Raw genomic sequence first — 15,534 nt, 5'->3', positions numbered from 1 at the left:
TTTATACAGGGAGTTGATGTTGATCCTGTACTTACACTGACAATTGTTCAGTACTTTTAATTTCCATTAATCTGTTCAGTATTACTGCTATTGGTTATAGCATTACAGTACCGTACACATATCATTGTAATTCTTTTTATAAGATAGATTGTATTATTGAGCTGTATTTTTACATTGTATTGCTGTATTTTTACAATGCACTATGTTATGGTTCAAATCTGTTAAAAAATTATTGTGTAGAAAACAATTTTTGTAGCTTGTAACTTGTGATTATCCAGTGCAGAGGTTTTACACGTTTCCTTTTATGTAAGAATTTGGCTAAATATGAAATAGAATTTAGTTAGGTTTATATAGCAGAACCAGAGGATTTGTGCTCCCTAATTTTAGCCACTTGTTCATACTAAATATATATGTATATACTTCATTTTTTCCAATATTTTAATAGCATATGTCTTTACTTTTTCTATCACGAACACTTTGTAGTAATATGAAGTATGAGATTCAGATAACAATAGAATGTGCGTGTAGAAATTGGAATTTCTAGATTTTTTTAAAGGTTTTTTTAGGTTGCCTTATTTTTATAAATAAACTAGATGATCTATAATTCTTTTTTTAAAAAAAGAATTCTTTTTTACAGAGTTTTCCCTTTCCCTACAACCGTACCCCAAGTTTGTCAATGTCCAACTGCTGTAGATAAGGAAGGGATCCAATCTGTGTGGGAAGAAATGAAATTTTTCACTTCCACATCTACATTTTAGCTTCTATAATTACTAATTTCATTATTCAGTGTAACAAATTCAGTATAATTGTCAATAATAACTTCAATTAAATCAGGTGAGTGGAATCATATAGAGTAGCTCCAGACTATCCAGAATTATTTTTTAAAAAATTGTAGAGTTGTTCTTTTTTTATAGTATTCCCTGTAACATTGTTTGAACCAAGGCGATCAAACTGGTCAGTCCTAGAGGAGATCAACCCTGACTGCTCTTTAGAAGGCCAGGTCCTGAAGATGAAACTCAAATACTTTGGCCACCTAAGGAGAAGGAAGGACTCACTGGAGAAGAGCCTAATGTTGGGAAAGATTGAGGGAAAAAGAAGAATGGGACGACAGAGAACGAGGTGGCTGGATGGAGTCACTGAAGCAGTCGGCATGAGCTTAAATGGACTCAGGGGGACGGTAGAGGACAGGAAGGCCTGGAGGAATGTTGTCCATGGGGTCATGATGGGTCAGACATAACTTCGCAACTAACAACAAAGGCAAACTTCATCTTGATGAACTTCTTTAGAAAAATTACCAGTGTGCATCAATGGAGGAAAAATATCCATAAAGAATTTGACAGGGATACAGCTGATCGTTGATACAAACATTGGTTTAACATGTTAAACATGTTAAATCCTTTAGCAGGCCATGACGTACGTAATTCCATCTCAAATATTTTGTGCAATTTATGACAAATAGGGAAAAGAACGATTGCTGATTCCAACTGTGACAACTTAGGAAGCAATGGGGTAGCACATATGGATTTCAATTATCAGATCATTCTATAACAGAAGAGTTTTTTAATCTCTTTGTTTGCCTCTTACTCAAAAAGCTTCAGCTCAAATACATAATGTGTAGCATGCAAATAATATTGTTACATATTTCTATGGAGATTCTCAGTCATGCAGGTCGTGGTTGTCCCAAAGGTGCTTTTTCAAGAGGCAACTGGACTTTCTGGTTTGTCTTTGAAGACGTTTCGCTTCCAGTCAGAGCTGAAGGAGCTTTTTGGATAATAAGTGAAACGTCTTCAAAGAAAAACCAGAAAGTCCAATTGCCTCTTGAAAAAGCACCTTTGGGACAATATCGTTACATAGTTATTGCAGTGCCTGCAGATAAAGCCACATATGGTTTTATCTTAAATAACTTGAAACATAACTGAATCGGAGCAATTGAATTGGAGAAAAAGCTGATGTAGGGCTGCTGCTGCTGAGTATAGTAACCAAGGATTCAAGATTTTCAAGGAACCGGGATCGTGTAATTTTCACCCAGCTTCTCTCTGGAGTTTAACCCCAAATTAATAGGAAGAGAGCAAACATGATTCAATCTCTCACAAACTTCCTGTCAAGACAATCTTAGAATAGAATAACAGAGTTGGAAGGGACCTTGGAGGTCTTCTAGTCCAACCCCCTGCTTAGGCTTCAGACCACTTCAGGCAAATGGTTATCCAACATCTTCTTCAAAACTTCCAGTGTTGGAGCATTCACAACTTCTGGAGGCAAGTTGTTTCACTGATTAATTGTTCTGACTGTCAGGAAATTTCTCCTTAGTTCTAAGTTGGATCTCTCCTTGATTAGTTTCCACCCATTGTTTCTTGTCCTGTCCTCAGGTGCTTTGGAGAATAGCTTGGCTCCCTCTTCTTTGTGGCAGCCCCTGAGATATTGGAACACTGCTATCATGTCTCCCCTACTCCTTCTTTTCATTAAACTAGACATACTCAGTGCCTGCAACTGTTTTTCATGTTTTAGCCTCCAGTCCCCTAATCATCTTTGTTGCTCTTTCCTGCATTCTTTCTAGAGTCTCAACATTTTTTTTACATCGTGGTGACCAAAACTGGCTTTCTGGTGGCTTTCCTCTCCTCACTGGGATGGGGGAGGTATGTTTGCTGATATTGTCTGCTCCAAGATAATGGCTGTTTCTTGCAGCAGCTTCAAGCATTTTGCACATGAATATGCAGTCATGGAGAAGGGAAAGGCTTATATCAGGAATGTTGATTCAGGAGTCTGTTCCTGCTATCTGGTCTTTGGAATCTGGCCTAAGCATCAGTCACTATCAGTCACTAGGCAAAGGATGAGACATCTTCATTCCCCTGCAGAGAGGGCTTTAAAAGCAAACAGGAAACTCAGCACACAGGCATCAAACTCGAATTTCTACGCCCTGTGATTTCCTTTCTCTACATGAGCAGAATTTCTCAGATGTCCCCTCCCTCACTTTACTGGAAAAGCAGGATCAAAACCATAGAATGTGGGAAAAGGATTTTTATCAATCAGAAGAGAGCTGGAAGGGACCTTGGAGGTCTTCTAGTCCAACCCCCTGCTTTTTCCTTTTATATGCCTTCTAGGAGGTTTTCATCCTTGGTTTTGTGCATTTCTAAAGAGATGTAGTGATCTTTGATATATAACGCAACTCCAGCTCCTGTTTTGTTAGGTCTGTTTCTTTTGAATAGTTTGTATCCTTCCATCAGTACATTCCAGTGGTGAGTTTCATCCCACCAAGTTACGGTAATGGCAACTATATCAAACTCCAAATGTATCATCTTTCAAAAAAAAAAAAAAAATGCTGGGAAGTAAAAGGGAGGAATACCATACCTGTCTTGCAAATCTCCTGTTGCAGCAGGAAATGTAAAAATATTAATTCAAATAAATGTCCTACTTGCAACATGCTAGTTTCTTGTTGCATAGGATGAAACCTAGTCATGTGAGGAGCCGGATCTAATTGCTAAACTACTGGGAATACTATTGAAGTTGAAAGAACAATTAATCAGTGGAACAACTTGCCTCCCAGAAGTTGTGAATGCTCCAACACTGGAAGTTTTTAAGATGACGTTAGATAACCATTTGTCCGAAGTGGTGTAGGGTTTCCTGCCTAAGCAGGGGGTTGGACTAGAAGACCTCCAAGGTCCCTTCCAACTCTGTTATTCTAAAGCATATAAATATAATGAGAAAGTGCTGATGGCTCCACCGTGTGGCTAATGTAGTAATAATGCTAACTGCATTGGTAATGAAGAAAAATTCCCTGGTTTATAAAATACAGGTAGTCCTCAATTTACAAGAGTCCATTTAATGACCAATCAAAGTTACAACGGCACTGAAAAAAGTGGCTTATGACCATTTTTCACACTTACGACCATTGCAGCATCCCCATGGTCACATGATTTACATTTGGATGCTTGACAACTAGTTCATATTTATGACGGTTATAGTGTCCCCAGGTCATGGGACCACCGCCTTTTGCAATCTTCTAACAAGCAGAGACAATGGGGAAGCCAGATTCACTTAACAACCGTGTTAGTAACTTAACCACTTCGGTGATTCACTTACCAAATATGGCAAGAAAAGTCATAAAATATACATAAACATAAATTTTGGGCACAATTGTGGTCATACGTTGAGGACTACCTGCTGGGAGGGATGAATTTGTTGATCTTCCCTCCCCCCCCCCAACTAAAGCTAAACTCTCCCTCTGCCCTCCTGGCAGAGGGAGAGGTTGTATGTATGAGGCTGGGTCTTTGCAAGCTTTAGCTGTCTATCCCACTGCCTGTAGAGTCCAGGTAGGACTTAAAAGACTAGACCAGTGTTTCTCAACCTTAGAAGCTTGAAGATGGGTGGACTTCAACTCTCAGAAACCCCCAGCCAGCGCTGGGAGTTGAAGTCCACCCATCTTCAAGCTACCAAGGTTGAGAAACATTGGACTAGGCCATAGACTGTCCTCTCCAGGCAGTCAGACAGACAGCTAAAGTTTGCAAAGACCCAGCCTCCTCCATTTTCTAGCTCGAATTTTAGAAATGACTTTTTCTTTCTTACTTAATAAATAAAAATAGATTAAAAAGATAAAAGTAAAAAGCTGCAGAAGGATTTTCTTTCCTTGTTGGCTTGGTTCTTCTACTCTTCAGGCTGGAGTCAAGAAAAGATTTTTAAAGGGGTATTGGGTTGGAGGATAGAGAGAGAGAGAGTTTAGTTTTAGCACCTAATTGGGGTATGGGGGGGGGGTTTCCAAGGGAAGATCGACAAGTCCATCCCTCCCAACTTTTTAAAAATTGAAGTAATGTACATTAATAAATTAGTGTCTTCTCATAAAATCCTGATTTGAAGTTACCCCCAAATATATGTATGCATAGTTTCCATTTCATAGAATTTAACAATCCAGAGTTTTCCCTTGAGACTCAACACATTTTAACACATTATGCTAAAGACTCAGAACAATTGAGAAGTCCATAAAGCTGGAAAAGATGGAAGGAGAAGAGAAGGATGGCCAGTATCAAGGTGAATGGGCTTGATCACAGCAGCAATGAGTACCCAATTGGAAGAACTGAAGGACTAGATTGGAGATAGATCACCCTGGAAGTCTATATGGTTGTCAAGAACTGATTCTGACTTGATGACACACATTGTTTCTCTTAATACCCAGCAAAAATCTATCAAAACAACTATGATTTCCTGCTTTTGAGCAAAGTTATTGTCCATCTGACTCACCAAACTGCAGTGAATGTCTATGGAGATTCTCGGTCATCCAGGTCATGGAAAGAAACACCTTAGGGACAAACTGCAGTGAAGTATTTGATTTAGTTTAAAGTCAAATCAAGTGCACTCTTCTCCTATCCAACAATATAAGTTCATTGAATGACATTAGTATTTAGTTATAACTCACTTTTCATTCAAAATTCAAAATAGCCATGTGAAGATTTGTACATTGGGGAAACAAAACCACCACTTCATAAACCCATGCCAAAACATAGGACTGTGATGGTGAACCTATGGCACGCGTGCCACAGGTGGCATGCATAGCCATATCAGTGGCCACGCCAGCTCAGCTCTGGCGCGCATGCCAACTGATTTTCGGGCCTTCTGGGCCCACCAGAAGTAGGGAAACAGGCTGTTTCCTGCCTCCGGAGGGCCTGGGGGGGAGGGGGAGGAGGCCCATTTTTCTTTCTTACCTGGCTCCAGATCCCCTCTATGCATCTGCGGAGGGTGAAAACAGCCTTTCCCACTCTCTCGGAGGCCCTCCAGAGGCCTGAAAGGGCCCATTTCCCAACTCCCGGTGGGACAGGAAGTGACTTTTTTTGCTGAGCCTCCAGAGACTCCTAGATGAGTCAATTTTTGTATAAATGGAAGAATTAATCAAGAATGCACATATGTTTTGCTACTTCTTTTGTGCCAATCTTCACGCAGTTATTATCCTTCTAAATAGATGTAGAATAAAGGAAGATATAAGCTTATTTCTGCTTTTGAACTCATGCTACAGATTACAAGAATGTTGTATGTTTTCCTGTTGCTATAGGGACATCTCATAAAATGTTAGAAATGAATAGGATAATCAAAACAGTTTGTTGGCGAATACACACAAAACCAGGTTTTAGTTAGTTCATGTTTTCTGGAAGTAGAAAATTCTGATCTATGATTGAAATAGATTAGAAATGATTGATAATGTTTTTCTCATTTCACAGGCAAAATCTTGTTATTTCACAGAGGGATATGAACAACTGATTTTTAGTGCCAAGTTTCTAAAAGCATAGATAAAAGTTTATCTAAAACTTGGATAAAATAATCCTACATTTTTATTGTTTCCAGTTTTGCATATCCAAAAGTCAAACATACACATTTAAAGAACAAGCAGATAATCAATGGATAAAGACTGTTTTTATTAAAATGATTTTTCTATGAGAACCAATATTATACTTCGAAATAAAACTATTTGATATGATCATTTGAAAAAAGTAGTTACAAAGAGTGCTCTGAAGAGGTATATTGCTGTGGCTGCCAGTTTATTTGGGCACTTAAACATCTTCCTCAACAATCAAACAAAGTTGTGAAGTGAAAGAGAATTCAAATATTACAAGAAATCACTGCAGCCCACCACAGAAAGTTTTGGTATTTACTGGATAACCATATGAAATGAGTGTGATAGGTTTCTTTAAAAGGAACCAATCAACTGAGAGCTGAATTCAGGTCACACAAAAGGAAATGACTGGCAGTGGTGGTCTGTGTTTATACTGGACCAATTCTAAAAGAAACAGATAGTTACTTATCTTTCCTTAGGTTTCTTGCCTATTAACTACGAACTGCCAACTCAAACAACTTAAACTGTATAGAACAGTATTTCCATTGATCAACAGACCATCAATTAATTATATATTGACATTTAGTGTTTTGTCAGTTCTGAATTGTACCATAATTTATTGTATTTTTGAAAATACTTAAAAGCAAATATATTTTATACATTTGTCATCATTATATAGTTTGCAATTAATAAATAATTTTGGAAGGTAATAATCTCATGCTTTATCTATAATCTGTATCACATAGTTAACGAACTCTCCTGCTCACAAATGAATTTGATCTACCTCTCTTTTGATTTCATCGTCTGAAACATAAATCAATTAGCCATTATACTAGATTGCCCTTAACTGGTATTCTGTGCTTATCTTTTAACTAACTTTTCTTGTTATTCCCAATATATAACAATTACAACGTATTAGTATTATATACCAATTACATACTGAAATAACAAACATTCCTAAGAATTTTATATGAAATTTCCCTACATTCCTGTTTCTGTGCATAAGTTATTTACCATGCTTTAGGAATGTATTACAGTAGCACAGATGAAAAAGCATTCCTTTTTAGTCTTTCCCATCACAGTTGGCATAACGTTGAAGGCCACTATTCCGCCTTTCGTGAAGATGAGACAGCTTCCTCCAAACAGAAACTTGATGGAAGTTAGCACTGAAGGATCGCCCAAGGCGCCCATGTTGCTTCTTGGAGATGTTGTCTTCACTCTCAGATTTGGCTAAGCCCTGAGTTGGAGATGAAGGCTGTAGTTCTTGCTGAACATTTCCAAGTGGAAAGTTCCACGGTCCAAACCGATGCCAATTAAACCTCTGAAGAGCAATGATACAATGTAGATTCCCTCCTACCTAAAATGTATACAATGTTTGTTAAAATAACACTCTCGATATATTAAGTAAGAGCTGAGTTCGCTATCCATTTGAATTAATGCTTTCTTTGAATTTTGCACTGGTTAGAATTCTTTACCGAATATAATATAATATTTATTTATTTATTTACAAATATTTATATACCGCCCTTCTCCCGAAGGACTCAGGGCGGCGAACACAAGTTAAAAACATACAATAATGAAGGAAAATCCTAATTAAAACCAATTAAAACAGGGACAAATAAATAATAAAACCCAAGAATCAGAATCAGCCCATTTGTTGAAACAGCCAAATCTTTAGGCCTCGACGGAAGGAGTGGAGATCAGGTGCCGTCCGGAGCTCAATGGGTAACTCATTCCAGAGGGCAGGAGCACCCACAGAGAATGCTCTACCCCTGGATGTCGCCATCCGACATTGTGTGGTGGACGGTACCCTGAGGAGGGCAGCCCTGTGTGAGCGGACAGGACGGTGGGAGGCGGGTAGGAGATGGTCCTGTAAGTACCCCGGACCTAAGCCATGTAACCATAATATGTGGTTACAATAAAACTGAAGAAATGAACTGAAGAAGTGGTGAAACATTTTCAAGGAAAAAAAACACCAAAGGAAGTTCAGTTGCCTTTTGAAAAAGCACTTTTGGGACAAACGTGACCTGCATGATTGAGAACTTCCATAGACAGTTACAATAACAATTTATTCTATGTTAACATTATTTTAATTAGCAGGCTTGCATGCAATTCCACATTTCAGATTTTGGTGCTAACTTTTTTCAGTCCTCATAGAAGACCTGCTACATCTTGTCATCATCCATTGTTGGTTCAAGGTATTTGAAAATCTAGTGAAAATATTTTCAAAATGCAGCCCTATTCTATTTCATTTCTATTATTTCTATTCCTGTTTTATTCTAGTTCCATTCCATTCTAAATTTATTTGCTGTCCATCTTGCCTTGGGGCTACTCTGGGCAGATTACAATAATAAAACAAGGGAAAATGATACAACTAAAAATAACAATAGTAAAGGAATGAAATAATAAATAGTGGAAGTAGAGCAATATGAAAATTTTAAAAATGAGTGGCATGGGAGCAGAAAGAGCAGGGGGAAATGGATTCAGCAAGTTAATCTAGCAACCTCCAGTGATTTACTCCCCTATCGGATAGCAGGCCAACCGGCAGGGCCAGATTTTCAGGCCCTTGTAGGATAGGAGGGTGAGGGACAAACTTCTCCCCAGGAGACAGGATGTTTCAGAGTGTTGTGGCCCACCAGCAGCCAGCAGAGCTGGCAGCAGATTCGAACAGTGAGGAGGTTAGGGAGGAACATGGGCCAGTCTTGGAATCTGGGGAAGGCTCTGATGAGGGCTCTGCATCAGAGGCAGAGAAGGGGCCAGGGCCATATGACAGTTATCAGCTGCCTTCAGAGTCAGACATCAGTGAGGCAGACAAACAGCTGGAACCTGTTCCCAGTGTGCACATGCACAGAGTTGCCAGACGAAGGAAACAGCTAAGGAACAAGGGTCGACTTGGGAGTAAGGCAATGAATGGTCCCTCCCATAGGGAATAAAAGAGGAGCGAAAGGGGAGTGGAGTCTGCAGGAGACAATTAATTCGCTTAATTGGTTCGTGACTCTCCAAGACTCCTTGCCAAATTTTGAAGATATCGGCCTGGCAAGCCAGGTAAGGTCTGTGGCTGTAAATTCACCCTTGAAAGACTTTGCTGGATGTGAATGAGAAGAATTCACAGTAACTTAATAAAAAGGGTTTTTTGTCGGGACAAGGAGGAAGCCTTGGGGAAGCCTAGATCAGAATACAGAAGGCCAGTGCTACAGCGGAGAAAGTTGTTCTCCAGGATCCCGTCAGTCGGAATCCTCAGACGGCACAAGTAGGGCGGTCTTGTCTTAGCAGAATGAGACGGTTCATCAAGTAGTCTGCACCTAAGCTATGGAGGGCTTAAAGGACATAACCAACACCCTGAACTGCATCTGGAAGTAAACTGGCAGCCAGCGCAGCTCATGAAGTAGTTGTGTATCATAGGTCATTCTTTAGGCTCCAAAGACTGTTCATGCTGCTGCACCTTGTACCAGTTGAAGCTTCCATATGCATTTCAGGGTAGCCCCGTGTAAAGCACATTGCAGTAATCAAGAAAAAGATGATTGGGCTTGAGTGGGCAAGCGCAGGGAGCCCCGATTCACAAAAGGTCGCAGCTGGGTGCACTAACGAAAGCTGTGCAAAGGCTCTGCTAGACACAAATGCCACGTGATCTTTGAGAAGTTGCGAGTCCAGGATAACCCCTAAATTGCGAACTGGGTCTGAACATCCCATCAAGAACTAAAGATATCAAAGACCTGGATCTTGAAGCTCCATGAGCCCAAAGTCATTGGTCTTGCCAAGGTTCACTCGTAGCCCATTGTCCCCCACCCTTCAGGCCTCTACAGCCTCCAGGCACCATGAGAGGATAGCAACAGCATTACTCGGGGTCCCAGTTATGGAGATGTAAAGTTGAGTATCATCAGCATTTTGATGATATTTGAACCCATGGTTGACATATATGATCTCACCCAGCAGCTTCATGTAGATGTTAAACAGGAGTGGAGAGTGTACTGAGCCCTGTAATATGCCATAAGAGAGCAGCTGGGAGCTGGATCTCTCATTCCCAACACCACCAATTGAGAGTGACCTTGAATAATAATTGTGCATTTATTATATTGGCATATTATAGGTGTCTTAGAAGACTCCTGAGCATACTATGGACAGTCAAGAAAACAAGCCAATGATCATTGAACAAATCAACCCCTAGTTCTCATTCAAAAGAACAATCTCAAATTATCCTAGTTTGGACACATTATGTGAAGACCTAGCTCTCTGAAAAAAATCTCTAAAGCTGGAAAAAGTGGAAGAAAAGAGAAGAGGATGACCAGTAGCAAGTGGATGGATTCAGCTACTGTGGCAATTAATACATCATTGGAAGACCAGGTTAGGGATAGGTTGACATGTGAGAAAATCTACCTAGTCACTAGGTGTTGCAAATGACTTGATGGCACATAATCAATAGTAGTGAATTTGATGAACTGAAATCTTATTTTGGATTAAAAGCAGTTCACATGCCATGCAAAGGTAATTCCTAAATGTGTCCTAGTGTGGGCTGTATCCAAAGGTAGCAATGCCTTAGCAAAATAAACTTAAATTTTATATAATTAAAGGTAAAGGTTCCCCTCGCACATATGTGCTAGTTGTTCCAGACTCTAGGGGCGGTGCTCATTTCCGTTTCTAAGCCGAAGAGCCAGCGCTGTCTCATGACAATTCTGTGGTCATGTGGCCGGCATGACTAAATGTCGAAGGTGCACAGAATGCTGTTACCTTCCCACCAAAGGTGGTCCCTATTTTTCTACTTGCATTTTTTCATGCTTTCGAACTGCTAGGTTGGCAGAAGCTGGGACAAATAATGGGAGCTCACCCCGTTATGCAGCACTAGGGATTCGAAACGCCGACCTTTCTGATCGACAAGCTCAGCATCTTAGCCACTGAGCCACCGCATCCCCTTTTATATAATTAGATCACAGCAATTGATTCTTGTTGTGCTCAAAAGAATAGGACATGGTAGTTTGAAATAGACGAAGTGGCAGACTAATGAAGCCATTTCTGTTTTTAACAAGTGGAAACATATTTTGTGAATGCAAAGTAATCATTTTATAATTACTATAATGCAAGAATATCTAAATGTGCTTTAGGGCAAACATGCAGGTCTACTTTAATACGAAGCATTCTTACCTTCTTCGTCTTCCGATATTGAAGACCTCTTTCCAAGTGCCTAATATCTAAGTATTCGGGATTCTGAGTGTTTAAGTCTGTTACAATGTCTGCCCACCTAACAGTAAAAGGGAAAGAAGTTCACAAATGCAATAAAAATCTGGAGCATTGTGCTTATTAGATAATCCTAGGTAGACAAAAATTTATACTTAAGTAAACTAAACTGTACAATATTGTCAGATTCATGAACTGACAGAGACAGATAACAAGGTCAGCCAATAAATAGGCATAGCAACTAAATCAGCCAATGGGAGCTGAAACAGTTTGGAGGCTGGGCATGGCTCAGCTCTGTGCTGTGCTGAGAACTGAAACTGAAACCAGTGTGAACTAGTCTGCTCTGCTGAAATGAAACTAACTGTTCTCTCCTGCCTTGTGTTTTGCTTGTAACTGCTACTAAGTTGAAGAAAAATCTATATTGGTATTGTACATTTATCTTCACGTATTATTATGTATCTAAAGAAGTTAATGAATCCTGCTGCATCAGTCTGCCTGTGTGTGCTTTCTGGATTTAATTTCTGCAACAAACTCTATGTAGCAAATACTGACATTTTTCATGAAATGAAAGCCAGGAGTTCTAGTTCTTTGATTCATTTAGTATTAACACCATTTTACTATCCTTCTCTCCCCCCCCCGAATTTCTTATTTTAGCTTTATATATGAAAAGTATGGGAAAGATTAATTTAGACACCTAACTTGAAGAAGTTCCAAAGCCTCCAAAGAGATGCAAATGCTTCCATTCATACATTACCATCAAATATACTTTTGATCTTGGTAGGAACCCAAAACATTCATTCTCAAAGATCTTATAGGCCAGGCAGATTTATAAGCAAGAATTTGATTTTTAGAAGTCTGGTTTAAAATCATATACTGTAGTTTACAACTGAAATTTGTTTCTGAACTGTCATCAGAAAGAGAATGGCAATCTGTGATGTTAACTGTGGGTCTCGTATTTCACGTAATAGCTGCAATCAATATTCTACTGGACCAGTTGATGTTTTTAATTACGTCTTAAAAGCAGCCATATGGATACCTGGCCCTTAAGTAAATTTTAAGGGCACTCTAAAGAATGTTGCCAAGGACGTTTTATAAATAGATCCTTATTAATACTGCTGTTTTATTCAGTGGCAGCTAGCAAATATGTTATCTAAACAAAAAAGGCAAATGTTCATCTGGTCCAGCCTCCTGCCCAGTTTAGGAATTTACCATTCCAGACAAAGAACTGTCTAGTCATTTCTTGAAAAATCTAGCAGTGGAGCACTCATGACTTCAGAAGGCAGATTGATCCACTGCTTAATAGCTCTTAAGAGCCAGGAAATTATTATTTTAAGTTAAATTTCCACCCGTTGGCATTATATAAGTACATATTTATTTTATTGTACGTGGCTTCCATCCCAAATGCAAGACTCTGGGTGGTTTATTTTTGGTTGTTATGAAGAATATATCCATACACTGCCCAGTGACATTCCTTCATCTATTGGAAGAATTATACCATGTGTCCTCTTAATCATCACTTCTTTAGGTTAAACATACTAAGTTTTTTTAACTGCTCTTCATAGGACTGGCCCCAAATCTTTCCTACAGTCACCTTTCTCTGCATTCTTTCCATTTCCTCAAAAAAAAAATATTTTTTTTTATTGTGGTGATCAAAATATGACATACTAAGCCACCTGTTTTCTACCTGTGCATCTGTTTTTTCCTGTTTGAATTCCAAACTTTACATTTCTCACCATTATTTTGTTGGATAGGGCCAAATATTCAAGTCTATCAAGATCCTTTCAAACCTTCAACCTGTTTTCTGGAGTGTCAGCAATCTCCAGATTTTAATAGCATCCCTTTTATTCCCTCATCTAAGTCATTTATGAAAGTGTTGAAGAATGCTGAGTCTAGGACAGAACCCCAGGAACTGTGAACCTACCTCCCATATGGAAACGAACCAATTAAGGACCATGCACTGACTATTACTTGTTCAGCCAGCTGTCAATCTATCCAATAGCAGGACCATCCATCCCACAATGATCTGGTTTATCAAGAATGGGCTATGGACTACTTTCTGAAGTTTTTATCTCTCTATAAATGGTCTCAGTTAATGTCATTAATATTAATAATGCAAATCTGGGAACTGAGGTTCAAAACTGAATCTAAGTATACATCCAAAAGCAAAAATGAAGAATTGTTTTCAAGTTTCAACAAAGTAAACCACTTCATTAGCATCTAAAGTGAATGTCCATTTTCTTCCATTCCCAAGGAAAGTGTAGTTTTTGCCCTCAAAATCTGATTCTCAATACTTTCAGTTAGAAGACACATGCCAGAATAGCACTCATTTTGGGAGGTGGATGAAATATTAGCTCTCTAGAAAAAAAAATCTCAGCTAGAACATGCAAATTTCGAAGTTTCAATACATTTTCTAGTCTATTTGGGAATTTGTATCTTACATTTATTCATCAAGGAATCGGTGTTCCTATGAGTATTTGTGGATGCCAAAAGAATACTTGAATATCTTTAAAATTATATGATCTTTTGTGAGTTTACTAGGATGTGCTAACTTACTTTTTGCAGTGAATAGTAGGGTGTTTTCTGCTTGGTTCTCCAATGAGTATCCAGTATTCTACATCTTGCTGTGAGAGACATCCTCTGGTGCACAAAAATGATAAGACAAAATGTTTATCATAATAAGAAGCTTTATAAACAAGCAATTTAATTTGTCACTGGCCAAAATGAGTAATGAGTTGTTGTATGGTTACATAAAATATAATATTAAACATGACTAAAATATATATTTTAGACTGGTGCCGGGCCGTGGCATGCCAGAAACCAGGCTGCGCAAACAAGTGAAGCCCCATCCATGGGATACAGGCAGCATGTGAAACCATGCCCACCCTCCTGTCTGCAGAAAAACCTCTCCACGGAACCAGTCCCTGGTACCCAAAAGGTTGGGGGCCGCTGCTTTAGAAAAAACAAAAATATCCTAGTGTTTCATTATATGTGAAATATTTGCAAACTTAACCCAAACTGCTCTGCATCCATAGAGAGCATGTTACTTGAGTGTTCATTAAAATAATAAATTTGAGAAATTGGCTATGTTTCAACAACTGTATCCCTTCTGCACAGACAGAACCATATCTGCTCTAGAACTCATCTTTATTCCTACTCAGAAAGGTGGCAGTAGCTGTTTCCGCAGTAAGCTGGATTCAATGGCTTTTAAGTTCTTTTCAAGTCCCTAATTTCCTGCAATGACTTAGGACTTTTATTTTAGTATAAATGCAAAAAGCATACATAAAATACAATGCTTTATCATCTCTGTAGAAACATTGTTTTCTGCTCCTTTAATTCAGTTAAAGGTCAAAGGAACAGTCAAATCCCATTCATGTGTACTTTTAAGGAAAGAATGGCAATTCCCATAAATGTGGGTTCATACAAACTAATACCATTTCCCCGAAAATAAGATCTCCCCCGGATAATAAGCCCAATCAGGCTTATGAGTGCATGCTTTAAAATAAACCTTCCCCAAAAATATTTAAACGCATGTGCAGCTGGTCCCCGCCATTTCCTCTGGTTAGGGTTAGGGAGTCAGAACTGGAAATCAGGTAAGATGGCAAGAGGAGCCTCGTCTTGCCCCCACACGTCCCCAAATAATAAGACCTCCTCGAAAATAAGGCCAAACGCTTATTTCCGGATTTAAAAAAAAAAAAATAAGACAGTGTCTTATTTTCGGGGAAACACGGTATATCTATTTTTAGTAGAAGTCAAACTAATGAAATTGGATTGATTCACCTAATTAAAAAAACAAAACTTTTATATTTAAAAGATAAAATGCAAAGATTTTTAACGAAGACTTTAAAAGGCTATTCTCCCAAATGAAACAAGATTTATATCAAATGCCACACGAGTTAAGACTGAAATCAATCAATCAATACATTTATTGTACAAATTCATGGTCTTTCAGATTTGTTCGGTGACCAGCAGATTTATCCAAAGTACTGCATGAGAGACAGTTCTTGTAGAACAAGATTGGCAGTTTAAATTAATGTTGCTCCTATTCTGAAAAA

General features: G+C 38.7%; 1 protein-coding gene across 6 annotated transcripts in view; it reads right to left on the bottom strand.

Moving 5' to 3' along the window:
* Positions 1-6,374: 6,374 nt before the first annotated feature.
* The window catches only part of BIVM (basic, immunoglobulin-like variable motif containing), a 19,620-nt gene continuing 10,460 nt past the window's right edge, over positions 6,375-15,534 (bottom strand). For all 6 annotated transcript variants that reach the window (XM_034417980.3, XM_087895437.1, XM_087895440.1 and 3 more), the window contains 3 exons: positions 14,036-14,119; positions 11,450-11,546; positions 6,375-7,670 (listed from right to left, as the gene is read on the bottom strand). In XM_034417980.3, the coding sequence (XP_034273871.1) occupies positions 7,377-7,670; positions 11,450-11,546; positions 14,036-14,119 (475 nt within the window). In that variant the 3' untranslated portion in view covers positions 6,375-7,376. The remainder of the gene's footprint in view (positions 7,671-11,449; positions 11,547-14,035; positions 14,120-15,534) is intronic.

This window comes from Pantherophis guttatus, chromosome 5 (assembly GCF_059756535.1).
Source record: "Pantherophis guttatus breed Tessera chromosome 5, ASM5975653v1, whole genome shotgun sequence".
Lineage (NCBI taxonomy): Eukaryota > Metazoa > Chordata > Lepidosauria > Squamata > Colubridae > Pantherophis > Pantherophis guttatus.
This window is presented reverse-complemented; position numbering and strand designations above follow the sequence as displayed.